This window comes from Carcharhinus amblyrhynchos, chromosome 7 (genome assembly GCF_965287045.1).
Source record: "Carcharhinus amblyrhynchos chromosome 7, sCarAmb.v2.hapA, whole genome shotgun sequence".
NCBI classification, from domain to species: Eukaryota; Metazoa; Chordata; class Chondrichthyes; order Carcharhiniformes; family Carcharhinidae; genus Carcharhinus; species Carcharhinus amblyrhynchos.
The window spans coordinates 49,003,363-49,029,653 of NC_137330.1; the positions used below are offsets into that span (position 1 = coordinate 49,003,363).

The 26,291-nt window shown below is 40.3% G+C and overlaps 1 protein-coding gene across 3 annotated transcripts in view; it reads left to right on the top strand.

Annotated features, from left to right (window-relative positions):
- Positions 1-26,291, top strand: part of otofa (otoferlin a) — a 335,468-nt gene that overhangs the window by 6,357 nt on the left and 302,820 nt on the right. For all 3 annotated transcript variants that reach the window (XM_080193269.1, XM_080193267.1, XM_080193268.1), the window contains exon 2: positions 21,706-21,764. In XM_080193269.1, coding sequence (XP_080049395.1) covers positions 21,706-21,764 — 59 coding nt within the window. The remainder of the gene's footprint in view (positions 1-21,705; positions 21,765-26,291) is intronic.

Here is a 26,291-nt window from a genome sequence, read left to right on the forward strand (position 1 = left end):
AAACTCATCTGGTTCACTAATGTCCTTTAGGGAAGAAAATCTGCCATCCTTAACTGATCTGGCCTATATATGACTCCAGAGCCACAGCAATGTGGCTGACTCTCAACTACCTTCCAAGAGCAACTAGGGATGGCCAACAAATGCTGGTCAACCAGCAATGCCCATGTCCCATGAATGAATAAAACAAATCAGTTCATTTTGACAGCTGTGACAAGCTGCAGAACAGGAGCTGAGAAAATCTGTAACATTCCAAAAACAAAATCAACAACATTTTAAATAAACAATTGACAATTAATACTACATTCTGCACTCTCTTCTTTCTTTATCTATGTACGGTAGGCTTTGTCTGCATAGCGCACAAGAACAATATTTTTCACTGTATGCTAATACATGTGACAATATTTAAATCAAATCAAATTTAAATAAAGTCAATTTGCCATACCTCCCAATGTAACAGATCTTTTTCCAGGATTCAAATCTGGACTTGTGATTTCGCGAAAACATTTCATTTTTTCCTTCGACTATATCCTGTCTCTATACCAAGGGTGAGATGTTCTTATCAGCACCAGCCCCCCCCCCCACACACACACACACACACACACACACACAATGTGATTCTCACAGCAGGTGGTAGCCCACCTTTGGCCAGCAGCAGGATCTTTTGGTTTCACCATTGTCAGTGGGATTTCCCATTGAATACACCACAGGACCGGAAGATCCCACCGGCAGGAAATCTGTCCTTATTTGTTGTTATAATAGAAATAGAAACAAATAATTTATAATAGGTAGTCACTCCTTTACTTTCCCTTTTCTCACTGATTACAGAAATTATCTCACTCAACTCTGTCTTTTCAAAGATTCCCTTTGTCTCGCTGATTTAAAAGGCAGGCTTTTAAATAGTCACTTGGGCCGTTTGAATTTAAATAGTTGTCTCTTAAATTCAAGAAGAGATGCCAATCAAGCAAATCACATAGAAAGTATTTTAACAGATCAGCATGGATCCTCTCATGATTCATTCTTCCGAATCAACTAACTAGAATATTCTTCTATGATTAAAAGTTCATTTTAATTCTTTATGAATACAATATCAATATAATTCTGATTCTTTTCTTTGCTATCCATATCTAAATGCGCAACAGTCAGTACAGTTACAATGAGGTTCAAGACACTTTATCTTGTGTCATTTCTTGCTATTTAGTGCTCGTCTTCAGTATTTGGTCACATATATTACTATTTGGTTTTGTTGTGTCTACAATTCAGCTCAAATGACACACTTCATATTATTCCAGGGCTATTTAGCATGATTACTCCGCAGTATGACTTTGATTGTATGATAGGAAATGAGATGAACATGTTTTTCCGTATAGAGAAATCTCCAATCAAGAAACTTTCTCAGCTGGTTATCAACAGGGAAAAAATCTAAAGTGACATTGTACCTGGCATGACAATACTTATTTAAGTGACCAGACAGGAAAATGCTCAGCACTTAAACATTGGAAGATGATAATCTCTCCCTGCTATACAGCTGTATAATACAGTCATATTTCTGGGAATAGGCTGTATTCTAAAATTTGTTTTCCTCAACAAAAGGTTTCGTTACTCGGAAAGAGTGAGTGATCAAGCGAGAGAGCAAGTGAACAGAAATCTCACAGGCCTTTCAATTAAAATGAATTGTGTGAAAATCATTTAATAGTGTACACAACAAGAGCAACTGTGGGGCTAGTTACCCAAAATGTATGCTATTGGTGCAGGCATGTTTTCAAATTAGTAGCAGAAATTAATATGCAACATTATTGCTATAATAGATGGTGGGTGAGCTTCTCCACTGGCAGTACACATTCTGAAAACCACTCCTTATTGCAGTGGTGTTTACAAAGAGTGTGTTGGACATTTTTTTCTATACTCCTGTTATTACTAGAACAATTTTAACCTCCAGATCCACTGCTGAGGCTTGGTGAACTGAGACATAATTACGGTAGTGTAGGGATGACCAAGCTACAGTCTGTGCACCAATCCAGCCCACTAAATCCAGCAATACTGCTTACTTGCTGATTTATTCTGGCTCCACTCGTGGGCCTGGAGATTTAAAAAGAGCTATTCCAGATCAGAGCACCAAGGTGGTTTGAAATGAAAGCAGATTAATTGGAGCTTTGATGTCAAATTTAAATGTGGCTCATGGTGCTCTGTGATTTGCAAACAAGCAGTGCATGAAGAAAGAAAGCATTAACAATCTTGATGTAAAATATACCAAACATTGTACTTTATGAAAATATAGGTTCATTTTAGCTGGAATGAAGTACTTTGATTTTTATTTTTCTGATAACGTCTGTATAGTTCATTTGGTTGAGGATGTGCTATGAATAGTGGGAATTGGCCACACAGAAAACAAAAGGAATTATAAAATGGATATTTGTCCCATCATGGATATTGTCACTGGTATAGTATCCTACAGTGTGGAAAGGAACTATTCAGCCCATCAAGCCTGCACCGACAACAATCCCACCCAGACCCTATCCCTGTAACCCCACATATTTACCCTGCTGATCCCCCAACACCAAGCAGCGATTTAGTATGCCCAATCAATCTAACCCAAACATCCTTTGACTGTGGGATGAAACTGGAGGACCTGGAAGAAACCCGTGCAGACACGGAGGAAAGTGCAAACTCCACACAGACAGTCACCCAAGATCAGAATTGAACCCGAGTCCCTGGTGCTCTGAGGCAACGGTGCTAACCACTGTGCCACCATGCCGCCCATGCTACTAATGCTTCAGGGTATGGGTTCTAATCCCAACAGGGCAGGTAGTGGAATTTAAATTCAATTAATAAAATGTGGAATTAAAAGCTATTCTCAGTATCAGTGACCATGAAACTATTGTCAATTGTGGTAAAAATGCGTTACATTTACTTTCCTTACCCTTTCGGGAAGGAAATCTGACATCCTCACCTGGTCTGTCCTGACACATAGCAACTTGGCTGCCCTCTGAAATGGCCTAGCAAGCCACTCAAATCAAGGGCAATTATAGATGGGCAACAAATTAAGGCCTTGCCAGTGATGCCCACATCTCATTTAAAAATAAATAAAAGTCTGCACAGTGATGCCCACATCCCATTTAAGAATACATAAAATTCTGTCAGCGTTGGTGCACTGGCAGCAAATGGACAAGAAATTAAGATAATTACAGAACAAATTAAAAGAAAGAAATTTAATAAATAAACATGTCCAACATTATCCCTGTTTTTGTCCTCTCCCTCTTAATCGAAACAATTGATTTGGTTATCCTTTCAACTGTGTAGCCAACTTCAATCTTCTGCACAGCAAATCTTCGTAGTTCTCTAATTCCTGTTAAAGCTTGCTGTTTCTGGTGTATTTTTTATTTCCAATTCAAAAATATATTACGTCACATTTTTTAACTCAACCTATATCAAAGGAGAACCTTTTGCTCCTAAATATTACTATTTTTCATTTTATTTTTCAGGTTTTTGCCAAATGTAAAATATTCTGCACCCTTTTCATTTTGATTAGTTTTTACTTCTCTTTACTGCAGACTACATGTGACAGTGTTTCATGATGAATTTCTTCAAGTAAAGTATTTGTGATCTAAACATATTGCCTGCCCTATGATTTGTAATGGAATTAGAATATTAAGAATGAACACTGAAACTCTCATTTTTTTTTAAATAGACCATTTATTGTTATTGAATTTATACTAGGAAAAAATATAAATCCTCAAATAGCTCAGAGATGGATATAGTGAGTGGCATGGTAGCACGGTGGTTAGTAGTACTGCCTCTCAGCTCTAGTGACCTGGGTTTGATTCCCAGCTTAGTCACTGTGTGTGGAGTTAGCACATTCTCCCTGTGTCAGTGTGGATTTCCTCCAGGTGCTCCAGTTTCCTCCCATAGTCCAAAGATGTGCAGGTTAGATTGACTGGCCATTCTAAATTGCCTGTTAGTGTCCCAAGATGTGTAGGTTAGGGAGATTAGTAGGATAAATACTTGGGGTTACAGGGAGCAGGTCTGGATTTGCAGGGTAAATACTTGGGGTTTTGGGGACCAGGCCTGGGTGGGATTACACCTTAGTGTCAGCGGGATTACAAGATGAAAAAAAAATTCTCACTTTCTTTCCTAAATCTCTTACATTTAATCTTATAACTATATACCTTCAGAATATATAACTCAAACCATTGGAAACAGTCAGTTTTTAACTATTTCTCATTATCCTTTCAGAATTGAAACATCCTTATCAAATCATCCCATGATCTCTTTTCAGAAAAGAGAAGTCCAATTATTCCAAGTCTTTCCATGTTTTTGTGCTTACTCACACTGGGCAGCATCTTAGTGAAGCTGAGCTGTAGAGTTAAGTCTTTATGTGCAGTGCTCTGGCCTCCACGAGTTGAAAGGAATTTTACTCTCGGAATGCACTTGATGCACAGAATCATTCACTCATTGCCTGTTTCCCAACAGTTCCCACACTTTTTTAAAAAACAAATCAAGTCTAACAGACTTACCTAAAGGGAATGGCAGAGCGGAGGAGTGACTTCTTGGAGACAAATTGCAACCCTCTGTGACTGTGATGGAAACTGAATGAGGATAGAATCAGACCTATTCTGCTAGCAGAATGAATATGAAGGACCCTGCTGGGATCCTGAAGCGCCACTACAAATCTTTGTCAGATCCTGGTACACTGAAATCCATTCTCTCCCAGAATATTAAGAGTCATTCACAGCTTTGCTGTTATAAAGTACAGTAGAATGCTTCAGCTTTGTCGAAGTAGGAAAGCGGATGGGGGTGGAGGGAAGTTGACAGAAGGCCGTGGGTTAGCCATCAATTTTATTTCATGGGCCCCCGCCTCCACATATGCTGATGGGAAGGCTGTAAAATTCTCCACACTGTTTAAATCATGGTTTAAGCCATTTCTCTTGGCTTCTGATGTCTGAGGGCTCAGGCGAATCTCAACAGAAATTCTACCCCAGTAAGTGTAAAGTGGTGCATTTGAACATTGTGCCAAGTATTTATGCAAATTTACAGGTGGCAGATAAAATGGGCAGGAAATGAGCTGAAAGTGCTTTGGGCAGTTTTATTACAGATAGGCATACCCCATTTCAGAAAGTGGGCAACTTAGATACTTATCAAATATATATTATATGCGTACATGAATGGGACAATGTTTCTCCGGCTGCAATGATGCTTTGGCAGCTACTTCTTAGGGATCACTGTGTGGAGAATTTTACAGCCCTCCTGCCAGCTTATTTGGAGGTGGGGGCCCATAGAATAAAACTGATGGCTAGCCCACACATACCCCTTCCTTCAGTCAAATATCATTCTGGGTGGGTAAGGTTTTAACCAACCCACCCAAATTAAATCTATTGAGACCCTTAAACTGACTACTGAAGACCACCTTAGTAAAGTTTAAAGTTTATTTATTAGTCACAAATAGAAATTACTGTGAAAATTACTGTGAAAATTCCCTAGTCACCACACACGGGCACCTGTTCGGGTACATTTGGAGAGAATTTAGAATGGTTAATGCATCTTACTAGCATGCCTTTCAGACTGTGAGAGTAAACCAGAGCACCCAGAGGAAACCCACGCATTCATGAGGAGAATGTGTAGACTCTGCACAGACAGTGACCTAAGCTGGGAATCGAACCCGGGTCCCTGGTGATATGAGGCAGCAGTGCTGGGCCTGTTTCTGCCTCTGCTTGCAATAAAATGCACAGCTGGGGAAGGCGGAAGGAAGGAGGTCAACCTGCTATCTTTGCAACTCAGGCTAAGAGATGGGAAGGAAGTGGGGGTGGGAGTCCGCTGTGCCCATCAGGGTTTTTGCCCAAAGATTATACCTCCCCTTTGTGCATCCCCCTCACTTGGCCTTCTGAACTTTTCCTTCCTCACCTTCTCCCTAGGATCCCCAATGTTACCCCAACCAAAACCTCCAGGCTTACCTGTCAGTTTATCATCCATGGGTCTTCTCCTCCAGACTGTTTGTGGTCTTAGCAGTGGCCACTACAATGTTCTTAAGCTGCTGGGACTAACCAGCTATCTGCCAACCAGATTAGCTGACATCTCGAGGGCAGAACCTTTGTTTCGCTGATACCTTCTTAAGGCCACCTCCAGTATATAATCACTAAGGGGCTACCCTATTTAAAATTGGTAAGTGGTGGACTGGCTTTACTACTTGGAAGGACGGGGTGAGGGTTATGGGGGACAGCAATAGACTGCCTCCTCTAAAATTCATACCTGCGCCTCTATGATTGCTGTGGTCCAGCAGAAGTTGAAAAAAACTACGTAGATGCTCTACCCACTCATTTCCACACAATGATCCTTCAGTAAATATGAGAAGTAGGAGCAGGAGTAGAGCATAATGTCTGTCAAACCTGCTCCTGCTACATCATTCAATGCCACTAAGGCTGATCTTGGGCTTCAGTTCACACCCCTGCCACGAAGTAATTTCTCTGCATCTCAGTCCTAAATGTTTGGTACCTTATCCTCAAACTGTGCCCCTTGTTTTACTGACCAATGGAAACAATCTCTTAGCATCCACACTATTAGACCCCCTCAGGATTTTGTAGGTTTCAATGAGATCAGAGAATCATGGAATCATAGAATCCTACAGTGCACAAGGAGGCCATTCAGCCCCTCAAGTCTACACCGACCACAATCCCACTCAGGCCCTATCCCCACAACCGACTGCATCTATTCTAGCTAATCCCTGTGACACAAAGGGGTAATTTAGTATGGCCAATCCACCTACCCCCGCACATCTTTGGACTGTGGGAGGAAACCGGAGCACCCAGAGGAAACCCAAAAAGACACGAGGAGAACATGCAAACTCCACACAGATAGTGACTGAAGTCAGGAATTGAACCCGAGCCCCTGGCACTGAGAGGCAGCAGTGCTAACCACTGTGCCATCGTGCCACCTCTCAATCGTCTAAACTTCAGAGAATATATGGTCAGTTTAGTTAGCCTCTTATCATAGAATAACCCCTTCATCCGAGGTATCAATTTAGTGACTCTTCGCTGTACCACCTCCAGTGCAAGGATATCCTTCCTTAAATGTGGAAAATTGTACTCACTACTCTATTTGCTGCTTCAGCAAAACCCTGTACAACGGTTGCAAGATTTCTGTACTCTTGTACTGCAATCCCCTTGCATTGAAGACAAACAAGTTAATTGCCTCCCTAGCCGTCGCTAAGTGTTATAAAATTGCAAGGGAAGGCAAGGCCTTCATAATTTCATCCTTTCATATTTTGTAACCTAGTAGGTAACTGTTGTTGGCATGATTTTCCATAACGATATCCCCTTTGTGGTTTTTGACATATGACACCTAACTGCTCACTGTTTGCAGAAGAATTAAGTGTGCTCACTGGTTGCAAGATTTCACTGACATTTTGATGGATTTGGTGGCCCTAGACCAAGTGTATATGAGGACAGTCCTGTGCCTGAGTTAGCCATTAGCTGTTATTGTTTGGGCGATGCTCTATATCTGCAATAATGCATAGATGAGGGATCAGGTATGGCATTGCCTAGAGAAAGTTGCTGTGAAATTATAGACCTATCCAGTCAACCCGCTGTTGCTAGGCAATCCCTCAACGTAACCACTGATTAACGTGTGATGAAAATTTTTATGTCTTTATGGTCTGTCACCCCCTTGCTCAAGGACATGATGTCCCAGCATATTGAGCACAACCAAAAACACATCTTTAAGACTGGATGCTCAACTTCTCCAACATCAGTGTGAACATTTATAGGAACCAATGTTCCACCGAAGATATTACAGGAATTGTGCATGCTTCAAGACAGACTGCAATGCAAACAGCCATTTGTACCATTGGCTGTACTGATCTGGCTGCTGAATTCATCCATTCTTCTGCCACACTTTGTGTTTACTTTAATTCTGATACAAGTAGAACTTGGGCACCTTCAATTACTGCTTTTATTTAATACTCTCCAGTGAATTTACTGAAGTTTGTGTGTATCTATCTTGAGAGTTAATAAATGACATCAACATTGTGCTATTAACTCTAAGAATTTCGCCAGAGTCATGGTTCTTTGCTCCCTTGATGTTGTCCTAGCCTACGATTTGCAGACTGGCCTCTTCATAGACAAACAAGGCTTGGAATGCTTTGGGCCTGACCAGTATGAATCTGCTCCAATCAATTATATGCCATCTTCTCAAGCAAACCAAAGAATGACTCAGAGTTAGCACAAAAAAGCAGTGGCAATATTAGACAGCAACATAATCTCATGGGTGGGAACTTGAAGGTGTAAATTCTGAACTGGATTTTAGGGACAGGCCAGGCCGGGCAATGTGGGCAGGGTGAGGGAGCTCCTTTAAAAACTGTTGGTGTGGACACACACAAGTTGCCATGAATACATAATAATTGTAAACAATTGTAAACAGGCACATAAACTGTTCCTATTCATACAAGTATTCCTCAGACTGTTTATACTGTCATGATCTAATCTGGATAAGCTTCTGTTAGAGATTAACATGCTCTAGTTCAAAAGAACAAAGGACAGAGAAAATGTTCATTTCTACACCTGGCAAGTGCTTGTCATATAAAATATAATTTAGTTTTAACCCGATAGCTTTGCACATCATTCTATGACCTGAGGAGATTTGGATACTGTGGTAAATTGGAAGACAACTTGTTGTGGCTTCAACAAGAAATGGGTTATTAACTAATATATATGCAAAATAAGGATCTGACAGAACTAATATACATGCATACTCTCTACTCCTCCCTGCCTCCACCTGAGGGTCCTTCCTGTCCCAGGATGCACAGCCTTGCTCCCGATTGATTCATCTTCCCATGCGGTCTCTCGTTGGGGGGGGGGGGGTCTGGTCCAATCATGTGACCCACAAAGAACCATCCCCTTAAAGGAACCACAGATACCATTGAGCATTTTTGTGATTTGCTCCCAGATTTGCAAATGTGATTTAGCGAGGATATGGGGCAATGATAGAGACAGTTGCCCCATTCCCCTCCTTCAGTCCTCCATGCAAGCTAGGAATCTGGTCTTCATTTGTTTTAATTGCTGCATTCTTCAGATTGCTGTGGCACAGCTTTTGTGTTGTTTCAATGGTTGAAATACTTCATCATTGCACTTAGTAAGTACTCCTCTGCATTAATTCGTGTGAGGGTGTTAAAGCAAATGTTTCAGCCCACCCACCTGAATCAGTAAAATCGTGTCAAACAGCTTTCATTAATGCCCTCAAACACCTTCTTCATCATGAATTTGAAAAACCTCTAACCTGTAATTTTTATTTCTGCTCATGAAAGTAACAACTTTCTTCATAAATTTATAAATTGTAAGGACAAACTTTCAGTTTTAGCGACAACTATACAGTTATTTGGGTCCCGACCAGCAATCCTATGGCTTGCAAAAGAAAATGTTTCCGTTGCATTTTGAGAATTAAATAGTGTAAACAATACCCTGGGGATGAAAGGATGCCATCAATTTACGGCAGTGCTTATTTGCAGGAGCAGACTACTGGTGGCTCTTAGCAGAATAAAGATTTTGTATGGAAATTGGATTCTGTAAAGTTCTTTTGCCAGGCACAGAAATTAAGGACTAATAAGAGACACATTATAAGGTTAGAAATAAAAAATAAATACAGATATAAGAGGAGGGTGACAATCTATTCTACAATTCTATCAGTGAGAAATGAAAACCATCACTTTTTTAAATGAATTTGATTCATTCCTACTGGGGTTATTAGCTTCAGAATCAGGAGATCTTGTGGTGAAGTGGGGTAGTGTCCCTACTTCTGAGCCAGAAGCACTGGACTCGAGTTCCGATTAGGATTTGTAACCATGGAAGATGCCCTTGTAGTACGACCAAGCAGGTTAACTGTCAACCTATAAGTCCTTCTGATGCACCAACTAAATCATTGGTTATCAGGTGGTTTCCCCTGTTGAGAAATGTCAGTGGTCTCAATAATGCATTCACCAATCAAGTTTTAAACAAATGCCTAATCAATTCAACATCGTGAAAAAATATCCCCAAAATTAACTAGCTTCTTAGCTGGATGCATTTACCAAGAACTTTTTTTATCAGTTTGCAACATTTTTCTTCCTGAGTCAATAAATACAATCAAAATTTAGTGATGCACAATATCCACGAGTGTTGGTTGCAACCTCAAATATTGATTAAGAAACCAGGTCGGATAACATGCCTTTGCCTGTAATGTTCCTGTTATTACAGAGCACAGATATTGTCTAACCTGGTATGCACATCAACTGTAGCATATTCAACCAAAACTATAAAAATGGACAACCTTTGAGGATTTCAATTAAGTGCCCCTGGAAATGATTTCAAATAATTTTAAAATGATTTTATCTATTTTGTTTGTTTATGGTACACTGTTGAAATCTGTTAGTCTTAGATTGTGTCTCCCACTTCATTATTCAATACTAACTAAGAATTCTTGATGGGCCCAACAAGTTTCTGGATGGAAGGTTCATAACCAAGAACTCAAAAAAATCTTACTGCAGTAAAGATATCAACAAATAAAGCATGAAAATAATAGTGTTTTTATAACCCAAAGAACAAGAAATTCCCTAAAATGACTGCAATTGGAAGTTACTTGCTGATGCTGCAAAGAAGTGAGGAACAGTATTAACACCAACCTAATTTTTCCCAAAAGATTTATTTGTCTAGCTGAGTTAAGTACAGTATTTTACTCTTGATTGCCAAAGACAGAATATATTGCTAATGTATGTACAAAGCAGAGCACTTTGTCTTTCAGAAAATGTATACTTGATTGGAAATAGCTTGCTTGTCCATTTCTGCAACTAATAGCTAATGGATTTCAAAGAGGATCTTAAAGGAAGAGAAAGAGATGAGGAGGGTTACAGCAGTATTCTAAAGTATGAGCTTTAAGTGTTTACAGGCATGGCTGCCAGTGGTAGATTGAAGGGAAAGAGCGGCACAGTGGCTAGCACTGCTGCCTCACAACTTCAGGGACCAGGGTTCAATTCCTGAGTTGGGTCAGTGTTTGTGCGGAGTCTGCAAGTTTGCCCTGTGACTGCATGGGTTTCCTCTGGTTGCTCCAGTTTCCTCCCACAGTCCAAAAGACATGCTAGTTAGGTGCATTGGTCATGCTAAATTCTTTCTCTGAACAGGTGCCGGAGTGTGGCGACCAGGGGATTTTCACAGTAGCTTCATCGTAGTGTTAATGTAAGCCTACTTGTGACAGTAATAAATAATAAAGGCATGAGAGATTAATGTCAGAAGAGAGTTCAGGGAATCAGACAGTTAATGAGTCAGAGAGGCACACATTTTTAATTTGAGACAATAATCAGGGTCAATGAAGAGCAAAAAGGACAGCAAAGGGATGAGCCAATCTTAATGCAAGATAGATATGAGCAGCATAGATTTGGAATGAAATGAAGTAGATGCTTCAACGAAGTGTTTCTTGTTAGGTGTAGCATTTTTCTACGTAACTGTAAGAACTGGATATTTTTAAAGAGGAAGTCTTCAGGGGAGTATGAAATTAAGGAGATAGATAGCATCCTCTGCAGCCAAGAATGAGAATTTTGAACAGTGTGTTATACATACAGTGCCACCTTGGTTGCTGGAGAAAGGGTAAATCCAGTTGTCCATGGTCCATGTTGGAACAAAAGACATTGGTAGGAACAGTGAAGAGATTCAGATGAAAGTTGAAACAAAAAAGCAAAATATTTTTCAGGTACATCAATACAAGTAGAAAGCAGTGATGGAAATAGTATCATTAAATAACATTCAGGATTATGCCACAGGTATTATAAGGATATGGCAGAAATATCGAAGAAATAATTTGCGCTAGTATTTACGAGGGATATACAATGAGTGGACACGACGTTGGTTGATGAGATGATGAATACGAGAAGTGCATTTTAGTTAAAGGAAGGGGCATGTATTAACTGATCAAACTCAAAGACTATAAAACCCTTGGACCAGATGGATTGCATCTGCACATTTCAAAGTAACCTAGGGAAGAGATATCAGAAAAATGACTCTACATCTTAAATAATGCGTTAGAAAATTTTGTGATGGCCTGGTGGATAACTAGAATAATTCCTACATTTAGAAGGGGAAAGAACATGTTCAGGGAACTATAGACTCATGAGCTTAATGCTGTGGTGGTTGGAGGAAAAATAATCAAATACTTACGGAAGGAGAGAATAGTAAAACATATGCAAATATAAAATATAATTATGGATAATCAGCGTGAATTTTCAAAGGGAAAATTTTGCTTGAACAACCCTTATGAATTCTTTGAGGAGGCAACCACTAAAATAAATAGCAATAATTCAGTAAGTGTAATTTATCTGGATTTTTAAAAGGTCCTGGATAACGTTGCCCCTACAGAGTAGAGTACAGAAGATTTATGAGGAAGATACCAGAAATGTAAGGGAATACCTACCAGGAAAGGATGAACAATTTGGGTTTCTTTGCTCTTGATAAAGAAGGCTGAGAGGTGACCTAATCACGGGGCACAATTCCCCCCCAAAAAATGAAGTGCCCAACAGGCAGGAAAACGTGAGTTTTTCCGCTTGTATTTTGGGTGAGTATGGTACAAGGGTATGTAGGCAAGTAGGGGGCCAATATGGAGATTCTTTATTTTTAAAAGTCATAGCAAAGAATAAGTGACAACACGTTTTACAGGAAAAGTCATTCAAAATGCAGATTTATTCTCATTTCCTTCACCCCCACACACTATACTTAATAGCTGTTTGATATAAAGTAAGCTGTTAATTGTGTTTTTAAAGTAATTGTTGGCATTAATTTGTTTCTATTTGCTATATTAGGATCACTATAATTGGAGTTGTAAAGTTAACAGTGCTTCACAATTAACCAGGTACTTTAGTCAAAACACTATTGAAATCCCCTTTTAAGGATAGTTTAATACCTCGGTCCCACGTTTAAAGTTAATTACTTCATGCTGTGCTTCCAGGTTGAATATTGGGATTCCTGTGAATCTCAAAAACTCCTCTTTAACTTAACTAGCAGTTTATTTTCCTCACACAAGAGAGAGAAATAGGAATGCTGCATCTCTGTTTCAAAAAGTAAATATAAAGATCAAAGCAGCTGCAATCAAAAGCTCTGCATCTTTCTCTAAGGAAGTAACTCCCCCTGCGTGATCTCTGCCACAATACAATAAAGAGAATCAAAAGATAAAGGAAGTGGAATCTAGCCAAATTGTTGAAAGATCAAGGAGGCCAAATGCCAACAGACTTTCAGACAGCAAGGCTCTAAATTGAACATGCACATTTGTAATGTTAGTACTATTAAGTACTGAGGGTAATATGAATTTACAAAATGTTAAATGTTAAGTATTACATTGGAAATCAAAAGCTGAACAGGCTGGCTTTCAGCGAAGGTGAAGCACATGTGACCAGGTCTTTGCACTAACCACCTTCGTTGAAAATGGCTTTGAAAATAATCTTAAAATAGGCACTGTATTTCTCAATTGTGCTGCAGCAAACAACATGGTCTGGCACACTGATCTCCTTGCCAAAATCTCAACAGCCATCCTTCTGTGAGTTACTGACGCCATCAAACTATCACTCTGAGATAAATGGTTCAGGTGCACCTGAACTGAGGAACAGTCCAACCGGTGTCCACAGAGATGTGTTCTAGCCCCAAAACTTTTCAATCTCTACATCAACGAATCAGAACTTCGTCTATGCTGACGGTATCTGCCTCAGCCTCTCAGCCTCAGATACTTTCTAAACTAGCAGCAACGATGTTGCAAATCTGGCCAACTACTGCAAGTCAAGTAAAACTTCAATAAAACAATCTCAAATATATTCCACCTCCATAATGCCAGTGACAAGAGGAAACTCAACATTTCCTTGAATGGCAAGAAACTGAATCACAAACAACATCCCATTTATCTTGGTGTTACCCTTCACCAACAACTGATGTAAAAAAACACATCTGAGCAAGACAGCAGCAAAGATGAAAATGCAAAACAATCCCAACAAACTGGCTGGCTCTTTATAGGATGCAGATGCTAAAACCCTAAGAATCTCAGGCTATATCATTGTTACTCGTCTGTAGAGCACTGTGTACTAATCTGGCACAACCCATACCAGTCTTATAGATACCCATCCCAGCACAACAATGTGCATCATTTCAGGTACCCTCCAATGAACTCATCTCCCCTGGCTTCCAGTCCTGAGCAACATCCTATCCCCATATACAAAGAAAATGACTGCACGTGAAAGTGGGGATTTCACTCTGGCCTGTGTGGTTAAGACCACCATGCCGAGGAATAACAACAGAGGCCCTTTGGCAGCAGGAAAGGAACCAATAGAAAAACTTAAAAACCACTTCCTCATCATCGAGATCCCCAACTGTCCCCACCTCCCCCTGACCTAACCTGCTGTACAAAAGCTAATGCCATTCAAAAGGGGACGTCTCCTTCTTTGCTCCACTTTAGGATCTAGGGTCCTGTTGTGTTGTCTGACATCACCTGGCCTGAACAAAGGACAAAGAAAACTACAGCACAGGAATAGATCCTTCGGCCCTCCAAGCCTGCACCGACTAAGCTGCCCGACATAACTAAAACCCCCTACGCTTCCGGGGACCATATCCTTCTATTCCCATCCAATCCATGTATTTGTCAAGATGTCCCTTAAAGGCCAGTACCGTATCCACTTCCACTACCTCCCCTGGCAACGTGTTCCAGGCACCAACCACCATCTGTGTAAACAATCTCCTTTAAACCTTGCCCCTCGCACCTTAAATCTATACCCCCTAGTAATTAACCCTTCCACCCTGGAAAAAGCTTTTGACTATCCACTTTGTCTATGCCTCTCATAATCTTGTAGACTTCTATCAGGTCTCCCCTCAACCTTCATCGCTCCAGTGAGAACAAACTAAGTTTCTCCAACCTCTCCTCATAGCTAATGCCTGCCATACTCTGGCAACATCCTTGTAAATCTTTTCTGTACCCTCTCCAAAGCCTCCACATCCTTCTGGTACTGTGGCGATCAGAATTGAACACTATATTCTAAGTGTGACCTAACAAAGATTCTATAAAGCTGCAACATAACTTGCCAATTTTTAAACTCGATTCCCTGGCCGATGAAGGCAAATATGCCATACGCCTTCTTGACTACCTTCTCCACCTGCATTGCCACTTTCAGTGACCTGTGTATCATACACTCAGATCCCTCTGCCTATCAATACTCTTTAGGATTTTGCCATTTAGTGTATAATTGGCGGAACCATTTATACAGTAAATGGTTCTGCCCCACCCGACCTTCCTGGCCTGAGCTAGAAAGATCGGGCGAGATAGGCATTTAAGAATTTTAGCTCAGGCAAGTGGGTACCAAGTGGCAATCCAACAATGGAGAATTTACCAGTTAATGGTGACTGACAGTGAGTTGCCAAGTATTGTTTGAAAATTTAAACCAGGCAATTTGACACTGATTGGTCAAGGTATTGCTTTGAGGGATGAATTAACGAATGGCTGTCACTTTTTTGTTTAGCTGGAACAGTTACACCTGTATGTGTGTTTTCTATCTGCAAAGAATAGGGCTCTATGTATTCATCTATGTAGCTTCCAGTACATGCAAATGCACCACACTGCAAAACCAACTGACAACCTTAAAATTGGTTGTCAGTGTGCTGAGAATTATTTAGCAAATATCGTCCAATTGCAGAATCACACTAATGTTGGACATTGTGTTTTGAGTTTTGCAAGCATGGGCTGGTTGGGTCTAACCTATTACAAACAGCAAAGGGTCATGCTGTTTGATACAATCTCCTAATCTTTGGAACATACAGCCTACATACCAAGCATCGAACTGGCACTTAAATTCATAAAAATTGTTAATCATTTGTATGATCTACACATGTTTTTCACTTGATAACAGCTTCATTTAGTGGTGTACATTAGACATGATTCAGCAATTGGACAACATTTGTGATTTATCCTCAGATATTGTTCCCATGAATGGATATAGACATCACTTAGATCCTTGAACTGGACAATGGTGTAACCCAGGAGGTGCCAATGTTTTGGTCCAAGATGTACCCATGTGGTTTTGTATTTGTCCTTCTGGTGAAAGAGGGTATTCTTTATAATGAGGCCATGAAGGAGAATGCCATTTGCAGAAACATTTCCACCCCGATTTTCCCAATGGTCTCACTCCAGACATTGGAGTCACGATGAACCCTGGCATTAAACTCCCACAGATGGATAGGCTTTTCTTATTTTGGGTTGGCAGCGAGGACTTCATCAAGGTCAGAATAGAACAAAGAACAAAGAAAATTACAGCATGAGAACAGGCCCTTCAGCCCTCCAACCCTGCAACGATCATGCTGCCTGGCTGAACTAAAACCCCTTATCCTTCCAGAGAAGATATCCTTCTATTCCCCTTCCTATTCATGTATTTGTCAAGACGCCCCTTAAGAGTCACTATTGTATCTGCTTCAACTATCTCGCCTGACAGCGAGTTCCAGGTACCCCAGGCATCCTCTGTGTTAAAAACTTGCCTCGTACATCTCTTTTAAACCTATGCCCCCATAGTAATTGACTTTTCCATCCTGGGAGAAAGTTCTGACTACCAATCTGACTCTGCCCCTTATAATCTTGTAGACTTCTACCAAGTCACCCTCAACCTCTGCCATTCTAGTGAGAACAAACCAAGTTTCTCCAACCTCCCCTCTTGGCTAATGCCCTCCACATCAGGCAGCATCCTGGTAAATCTTTTCTGCACCCTCTCCAAAGCCTCCACATCCTTCTGGTAGTGTGGCAATCAGAATTGAAAACTATATTTCAAGTGCAGCCAAACTAAGGTGCTGTACAACTGCAACATGGCTTGCTAATTTTTAAGCTCAGTGCCCTGGCCAAAGAAGGCAAATGTGCCATATGCCTTCTTGACTACCTTCTCCGCTTGCATTGCCACTTTCAGTGACCTGTGTACCTGTACACCCAGATCCCTTTGCCTATCAATACTCTTAAGGGTTCTGCCATTTACTGTATGTTTCCCATCTGTATTAAACATGCCAAAATACATTTCCTCACATTTGTCCAGATTAAACTCCATCTGCCATCTCTCCGACCAAGTCTCGAGCCGATCTATACTCTGCTGTATCCTCTGATGGTTCTCATCGTTATTTGCAATTCCACCAACTTTGTATCGTCTGCAAACTTACTAATCAAACCAGTTACATTTTCCTCCAAATCATTTATATATATTACAGACAGCAAAGGTTCCAGCACTGATCCCTGAGGAACGCCACTTGTCACAGCCTTCCATTCAGAAACGCAACCTCCCACTGATACCCTCTGTCTTCTATGACCAAGCCAGTTCTGTATCCATCTTGCCAGCTCACCTCTGATCCCGTGCAACTTCACCTTCTGTACCAGTCTGCCATGAGGGACCTGGTCAAAGGCCTTACTGAAGTCCATGTAGATAACATCCACTGCCCTACCCTCAATCATTTTCATTACTTCCTTGAAAAACCTGATCAAGTTAGTGAGACATGATCTCCCCTTCACAAAATCATGTTGCATCTTGTTAGTATGTTCACTTATTTCCAAATGGGAGTAAATCTTGTCTTGAAGAATCCACTCCAATAATTTCAGTACCACTGACATAAGGCTCACCAGCCTGTAATTACTTGGATTATCATTGCTACCCTTCTTAAACAAAGGAACAACATTGGCTATTCTCCAATCCTCTGGGATCTCCCCAGTAGCCAGTGACGATATGAAGATTTTGCTCAAGGCCCCAGCAATTTCCTCCCTTGCCTCTGTGTTCTGGGGTATATCCCATCAGGCCCTGGGACTTGTCTACCTTAATATTTCTCAAGACCCCGCCTAATACCTCCTTTTTGATCTCAACGTGACCCAAACTATCTACACACTCTTCCCCAGACTCACCATCCACAAGTCCTTCTCTTCGGTGAATACAGATGCAAAATATTCATTTAATATCTCGCCCATTTCATCTGGCTCCACGCATAGATTCTCTCCCCTGTCTTTGAGTGGGCCAACCGTCTTGCTTTTTCTATATGTATAAAAAGCCTTGGGATTTTCCTTAATCCTGCTGGCCAATGATTTATTGTGACCCCTTTTAGCCTTCCTTACTCCATGCTTAAGTTTCTTTCTACTTTCCTTGTATTCCATACTTGCTTCGTGTGTTCCCAGCCTCCTAGCCTTGACAAATGCTTTATTTTTTTCTTTGACTTGGCTCCCAATATCTCTTGCTATCCCAAACATTTCCTTAATATCTTCATTGGTGTTAAGGGTGTCAACATAAACATGATTACTGTGGCATATTGTTTATGGCTAAGCTGCAGGTGAAGTGTCATTGCCAATTTATACATTAGTAACAGCATGATTCATTTTGGAACCATTATTTTTGCAACAAATTTTGCCCAATTTTTAAGTCAAAATACAGATGACTGAAATTTCCACTTGATTCTTGGTTGAATTTCCCTGGTGGAAATTGTGTCTGCCAGCTCAAACTACTTTCCTACTATTGGCGATGTACTGAAGAAATGGTGAGCAACTTCATGGACTCATGCCAAAAATCTTTCTTTGAAATTGAAAATGGGTCCTTTAAAGGTCACTTTTCCACTCATTATTATTCTTCCTGTCACCAGAATACAAGAAACAGGAACAGGAGTATACATGCCCCATTCAGAAACACTTCTTGGAGTCTCACATCATCAGTTGCATCCCTGTGTGCCACATTAGTAAATGTGCTGACAATGCACTGAGATAGTACAATTCATTGCAATATCTGATTAAAAAAAACACAACTGGGAACTGTACAATTCATTATGCTTTTTGGCTTTACCTCTAGAATGTAGGACAGCACTAACCCTGAAGAATCATCATTGGTGAGAAATTATTGTTGACATTGATAGTCTATAATGCACATGAAACTGTACTGTCCAAAGTGTTAATGAAATCTTTAAATCATTTAAAATAATGATTAGGCACCAACAGCCTATTCAAATACATTTTTTGTTTTCTGCTAATGTTACCAGTAAAAAGTCTGACAACACCAGGTTTTAGTCCAACCGATTTATTTGATAATAGACTCACAAGCTGAGTCTATTATCAAATAAATCGGTTGGACTAAAACCTGGTGTTGTCAGACTTTTTACTGTGTTTACGCCAGTCCAATGCCGGCATACCCACATCATGACTACAATGTTACCAGTAGCATGGGCGGCATAGTGACAGTCATTAGAACTGCTGCCTCACAGCGCCAGGGCCCAGAAGATTCTGGCCTTGGGTGACTGAGTGGCATTTTGCACATTCTCTGTGTATCTGCATGTGTTTCCTCTGGGTGCTCCAGTTTCCTCCCACAGTCCAAATATGTGCAGATTAGTTTGATTGGTCATGGAAAATTGTCCATTAGTTTCCCAAGATGCACAGGTTAGGTGGATTAGGGGGGCAAATACGTGGATGATACATGGATCAGACCTGGGTAAGATGCTCCGTTGGAGAGTTGGTGCAGACTCAATGGGCCAAATAGCTTCCTCCTGCGCAGTAGGGATTCTATGATTCTATGAACAGTAATTTCTCACCTCATAAGAATTGCCCAGATTCCTGCTGACAAAACTTTTAATTGAAAACTAAGTTATTTTCACATTTGGTGATCCGTTGAAGGTCCAATATTAAAGGATTATAGAGAGAACATAAGGGACTGGGATTAATTTTAGATTGTTGTAACAAAGATCAAAAACAAAGAAAATGGACTAAATGTCTTCTTCTGTGCTGTACTTCAATGCTTCTAAAATACTTGACAGTTTTTCAGGAACTCAGGTTTTTCTTTTAGATTTAGATAGCACCTGACTTTGTTATGGTCCCTGATAACTGCTAATCAGCTAGGTGTCCGAACAATATTCTCTAGAATCGTACAGATAAATGTGAAAACAAATGAAGGGTGGGATTCGGGTCCTGTCAATGGCGTACCCCTACCAAGCATTTCCCCAGTGGAGTAGAGTGAGGAGAGGATTCAATGGTAAGTCTCATTGACAGAAGGGGGCTGTAAGATCCCAGCGCCAGTCAATGGCAGGCCACCTCCCGCCACCAAGAAACAAGGCACGGGGCCGCCCGAGAATTGCAGCCTGTAAGTTTGAATGTATAAAATTTCTCTTCCCAATTTAACTGTTTGAAGACATTAACCAGTCTAATAACAGTTGAAGAATTAGCAGACTTGTATTGCTCCGTCTGGTATTTTAATGAAACTATTAATAATGTTTGTGGCAGCTGTGGTTCAGTTGGTAGCATTCATCTCCGAGTTACAGTGAGTTGCTGTTCAAGTGCTACAGGGCTTCAGAACAAAAATCAGGGCTGATATTCCTATACAATACTGAGGGAGTGCTGCAGTATTAGATGTGCTGTCTTTTGGATGGGATGTTAAACTGTGCCACCATCTGCCTGCCCACTCTGCCGATGTAAAAGATCCCTTGGCACTAATTTAAGGATAAGTAGAGGAGTTATCCCCATTGTCCTGGCCAATGTTCATTTCTCAATTAATATAACAAAAACAGATTACCTGGTCATAAAGACATTGCTGTTTCTGGGAATGTTCTGTGTGGATATTGGGTTATATGTTTCCAACATTGCAACTGCATTTCAAAAGTACTTTATTGAAATGCTTTGAGATGTCTGCTGGTCGTGAGAAATGCTACATAAATCCAAGTCTTCTTTATTTTAATCTTATTTGCCAATATAGTGAATGGAGATGCATGACAAGCCTGGTTAAACTCAGCTGTTTGCCTAAGGTGATTTCCAAGGAATTCTATATGATGTTTATTAAGAATTGGCAGTGATGCACCAATTATTTGGGATACGTATTCTAAGCTAAACTCAGTCATTCTAAATTTAGTTACAATCAAAATAACAAAAGAATTGAATTTGTACCAATAATATGCAACTTAACTCCACTGCTAAGAAAATAAGTGCAGAAAGAAGTCTCACAGCACCAGGTTAAAGTTCAACAGATTTATTTGGTTGCACGAGCTTTCGGAGCACTGCCCCTTCATCAGGTGAGATGTTGATTGGGCAGCGCTCCGAAAGCTCATGCTACCAAATAAACCTGTTGGACTTAAACACGATGTTGTGAGACGGCTTGCTGTGCCTACTCCAGACCAGCGCTGGCATCTCCACATCAAGAAAATAAGTGTATAGTACTTGGAAAAACACATCTAATATTAACTAACTAAAACTACCCACTTTCAGACATGTATATTATTCTTTTCTTCCCTATGTACCTTATCACAACATTTCTCTAACAGATTCCAGAATGCAATATTTTAGAAATGAGTTCACAAATTTTTCTCATGGTTTTTTCAAAGAAGTCTTTAATTTCCTTTCATCTTACTCAAAATCATTACCTGCTTTTATAACTTAAAACTATTGCTAGAATTTTCAAATCAATACCAAGGAGATGACCATTTGTCTTTCATGCACATGCAAAATAGAACTCAGGAACCCTGAGTTTTGTCAAAGACTCACTGAGACCATGCTAAACAAAATTTGTTTAAAATGCACAGAATTCATGAGTTAAACCAAAAAGGCCCGATTAAGAACTTCTTTGGGTGGTTAGGCAGATTAACATTCATTTTAAATTGCAGCCATAAATATAATTGAATTTAGTTCATAAATGTAATTTAGTTATTTTCTAATTTCCTTTCTTAACTGACTTTCATTTTTTTATGAAATTTTAAGGGCTCTCATTCTATACAAGAGTACTGGAAAACTGTGAAGATGAAGCACTATTTGATGAGGTAAGATTACTTTACGTTTCTTGTAAAAAAAAATTCATTATTCAAACAGCATTTATGTTAAAAAAAGAACATGTTCTGGCTGACACCAGATTCATTTGCACTCATGGTTCAATTCGTCTCCTTGTATACATATGAGTTTCATATACATTTATCCAGAGGCTATCAGTATTTGGCATTTTTTTTAATAAGAGTTATAGCGCCAGAACAACTTAAGTGATGCTGAAGCACTTTATTTTATTATGCAAAACTTGTTAAAGTGTTTCTGTACAATTTTATTGCTGAATAGAGTTGAAGTATCCTTTGGAGTGTTTGTTCAATTACATAGGCTTGCAAAGGTTTCATATGAGTGGCTGTTAATAATTATACTCAATGAGAGATTTGTCGGGTTCTGGTATATATTGTATCACAATAATGGAGGTTAAACAATCACAAGATACATTAAAAGGACATACTTCTTCCTGGAAGGAGAGCTTGCTGATACTCAGCTTTTTTTTTCAAATCAGCAGTGATCAAACAGAAATAATTTTGTATTAAACGTAATATATTTAAAATCATTACTGTATCAATGGTTGATTATCAGTAAAGTTTGATTATTTTTAAAAAGGTTAATTATTCATAGATGTCGTATTATCCCAGCTTGCAGACAAATGTGATGCTGTTCATAATTGATGGCTGCACATTTGTCTGATTGAGCTGAGAGAACAAAAACTGATACCATAGCATTGCGATTCATTATGCATCATGCTATTTCATACATCAGGATTGAACTTTGTGTTATATGAATAAAAACAAAGTCCAGATAATTATATTTGTTTTACATAAAAGTATGGAGATGTGAAATTATTTATTCTGTTTCACATCATTCTGTAACTGCCCTAAGTTAGAGGTCTATGCTTCATGAGTCATAAACAGAGAACATCTCATATGGAAAACAGAGCCTTGCAAACTCAAGAAGGATGCAGTTGAAGTCTTTGGTGAAGGGCCTCACAACAAAAATGAGAAAGCTTATGTAGCCTGATTAATGTTGTTGCAAATGCACTTCCTGCTAATGGATTAGAGTGAAACTGCTCATGGATACTTGCATGCTTGATTGCCGCATGCTCTCTCAGTTAAGTTGGCAAAAGAGCAAGTAACTGATGTAAAATATATTCAAAAGATGTACGGAACCAGTTAACTTCCAAACTATTATGCTATCAACAGTATCGTGCAAATCTGCTGCACATTTCAGGCTTAATCTTAGAGTTAACTAAGACTAGACTCAATAAAAAAGTAGCATTATAGTAAGAACATAAGAACATAAGAAATAGGAGCAGGAGTAGGCCATCTAGCCCTTCGAGCCTGCCCCGCCATTCAATAAGATCATGGCTGATCTGTTGTGGCTCAGTTCCACATTCCCGCCCTCTCCCCATAACCCTTAATCCCCTCTCTTATCAAGAACCCATCAACCAGCGTCTTAAAAATATTTAGCGAGGCAGCCTCCACCACTTCAACAGGCAGAGAATTCCAGAGATTCACCACCCTTTGAGTGAAGAAGTTCCTCCTCAACTCCGTTCTAAACCGCCTCCCCTTTATCTTGAGGCTGTGCCCCCTAGTCCTACTGTCCTTTTTGAGCGGGAAGAGTCTCTCCACCTCTATCCTATCCATCCCATTCATCATCTTATACGTCTCAATGAGATCTCCCCTCATTCTTCTAAACTCTAACGAGTACAAGCCTAGTTTATTCAGCCTCTCCTCATAGCTCAATCCCCTCAACTCCGGTATCAGCCTAGTAAACCTCCTCTGCACTCCCTCCAGGGCCAAAATATCCTTGCGCAGGTGCGGCGCCCAAAACTGCACACAGTACTCCAGCTGCGGCCTCACCAATGCCCTATACAGCTGCAGCAAGACCTCCCTACTTTTATATTCAATCCGCCTCGCTATGAAGGCCAGCATCCCATTCGCCTTCCTGACCACCTGCTGCACCTGCAAGCTTGGTTATTAATGTTGCTATTTGAATTGATTTTCAAGGACATATTTGAATTATATTTTTGTCTATAGTTTCTAAGCACTGTCTGGTATCCATGCATATGTAATGGAATTTATTTGTAACAATTGTCACATTTCTAAACTTATTTGACACTTAGATTGTTTGGTCTCAGAATTCCAGTTTCCATTATTCTTGGGACCAGAGGGCACATTTTGAATGTCTTGAGTAATAGTTTATTTACATTTAAGTTAAGATGTATGTCTCTTTTAATTGATGCACAACAATCTTAGAATATTTACATAAGTACATTTTGGGTTGAGTATTGTCCCTGACTTGGCAGTAATCTGGCAGAATGAATTAAATGTCCTTCAGAGACCCTACCTGATTTTGACTGCACTGAAATGAAAGTTGCTATTTCCCAATTCCACTGTTTAAATGAGGCCCCCAAGGGGTCGATGTGCAATTTTATACCATTTGCACCAGATTGATAATAAGTAATAAACCTGCCAACATCAAATATATGTTCACTTTGTGAGAGGTGGTGTTGTAAGGCTGTGGAAATGCAAATAATGACACCTATAAGAATATTTACTGTTATATTCTGAGAGCTTCTCTTGAACTTCTGTTCAATCAGGAATACCCACCTCAGAGAACTGCCAGCCAATTAAAAAATTGGCAGTTCCCTTGGCACAGCAGTGCCACTGGGAGCAATATCTGCTGCTAAGACTGTAACAGTCCCCAAAGAAGGTGTTTAATGATGGAGACTACACTGTGAGTTGCAACCAGAATCTTATTGGCACCAGGCTGGCAGGCCATAACAAAGGGGACAAAGAAGGTGGGGGTGGGCAGGAGGTGGCAAATCAAAGAGGAGTGAGGGGAGGGGAGTTCATATCTTGAGAGGAGTCCACACCTTGGATGGAATGGGGAGGGAGGTGCAGGGAAATGGGATACCCAACCAACAGGCATTCCCACTACCCCAGTCTATCCACAAGGCTGATAGCTCTTACTGGACATCCTGGAGATCTGGCATGGGCCTCCCCTGTGATGGTTAAAATCCCAGTGACCAAGTGAGAGCAGCCATTGAGTGGCAATAAATTGGCCACTTGAGGGCATTAATTGGCCCACCGACGTATGTCCCATGCCACAGGTAAAATAATAATGGGTATGGGCAAACAATGTGCATGTTATCACTGGCATGGCATCTAATTTTACCGGCCATGTCACCCTGTCCGAGGGGAGTATAAAATTCTGGCCAGTTCTATAACAGAGTGGCAAGTTCTATTTTAATTTTTCAGTTTGCAGTCATGGCAGCCACTTATTTTATTCCATTGTAGCATGAACGAGTGAATCCCAATATAACCCCATGAGCCAAGTAGGCATCTTAGAATACTACAGCCATAGTCTTTTATTGCTCTGCTTGCTTGTCTAGCACTTCTTCAAAGCACTAAAGATAGGAGCCTCGAGGTAAGCTGTCAACCTGTCCATATGGCTGCTGCCTGTCTTGGGAAGCCAAGGAATGGTAGAGATTTAAAATCTCTGGTTAGTCAGAGAATAAGTGCTAGGCAGTTATGCAATCCTCTGATTCTCACGTTCTCTTTAGGCAGTCCCTTGGGATCAATGTTGATTTGCTTCAATTTCAATTTGGTGGATTCTGATGTGGCTATTAAGTCTAATGTGTGATCTACAAACTCTGCCACATGTAGGGCAGTTAGTTCTTGAGGGGCTGGGTAGATGGGTTGTTTGAATATTTGTGCACTCCCTCTGACATCAAGAGTCAACGATGAAGGTTCTTGATGTGTTTGGTGTGTTCCTGGATGTACCATCTTCATTTTGGTTGGTAACAAGCCAGGGGCTTCCATAATGGCAGGGATATTTGTCCTCTTCAGAGATGCTTTGAGATACTCGTGGGAGTCTTCTGCTAAAATCAAGCTTCTACTCAAATATTTGCTTCCAGAATCTGATAACAGACATATGAGCTATTATAGCCCAGTGGAGCTGCTTTTGAGTTGGCAAGTTCAAAATGAGATAGACAAATTGGCAGAGTAGGCAGATCAGTGGCAAATGAAGTTTTGCGCAGGAAAGTGTAAGGTGATGTATTTTGGTAGGAAGGACTGGCGGGGGCGGGGGGGCGCAGAGGGGAGGGGGGTGCGGAGGCGGGGCATCTGCTGGGTGCTGGAGCAGAGGGACATGGATGTATATGTGCAAAGATCATTGAAGGTATCAGGACCAGGTGGCAAGAACAGTTAGCAAAGCATGCAATATCCTGGGACAATTAACAAGGGGCATACAGTACTATAGCAAGGAGGTTTTACTGAGCTTGTACAAGGTACTAGTTAAAAATCAGCTGCAATATTGTGTACAGTTCTGGGTTCTACACGATAGGAAAAACATGAATGCATTGGAGAGAATGCAGAAGAGGTTTACAAGAATGATAAACTTCAGTTACGAGGATAGATTGGAGGGTTTGGAACTGCTCTGCTTGGAGAGAAGATGCTAAAAGGAATTTTAATAGAACTCTTCAAAATTACGAGGAGGCTGGATGAAATAGATAGGGAGAAAAT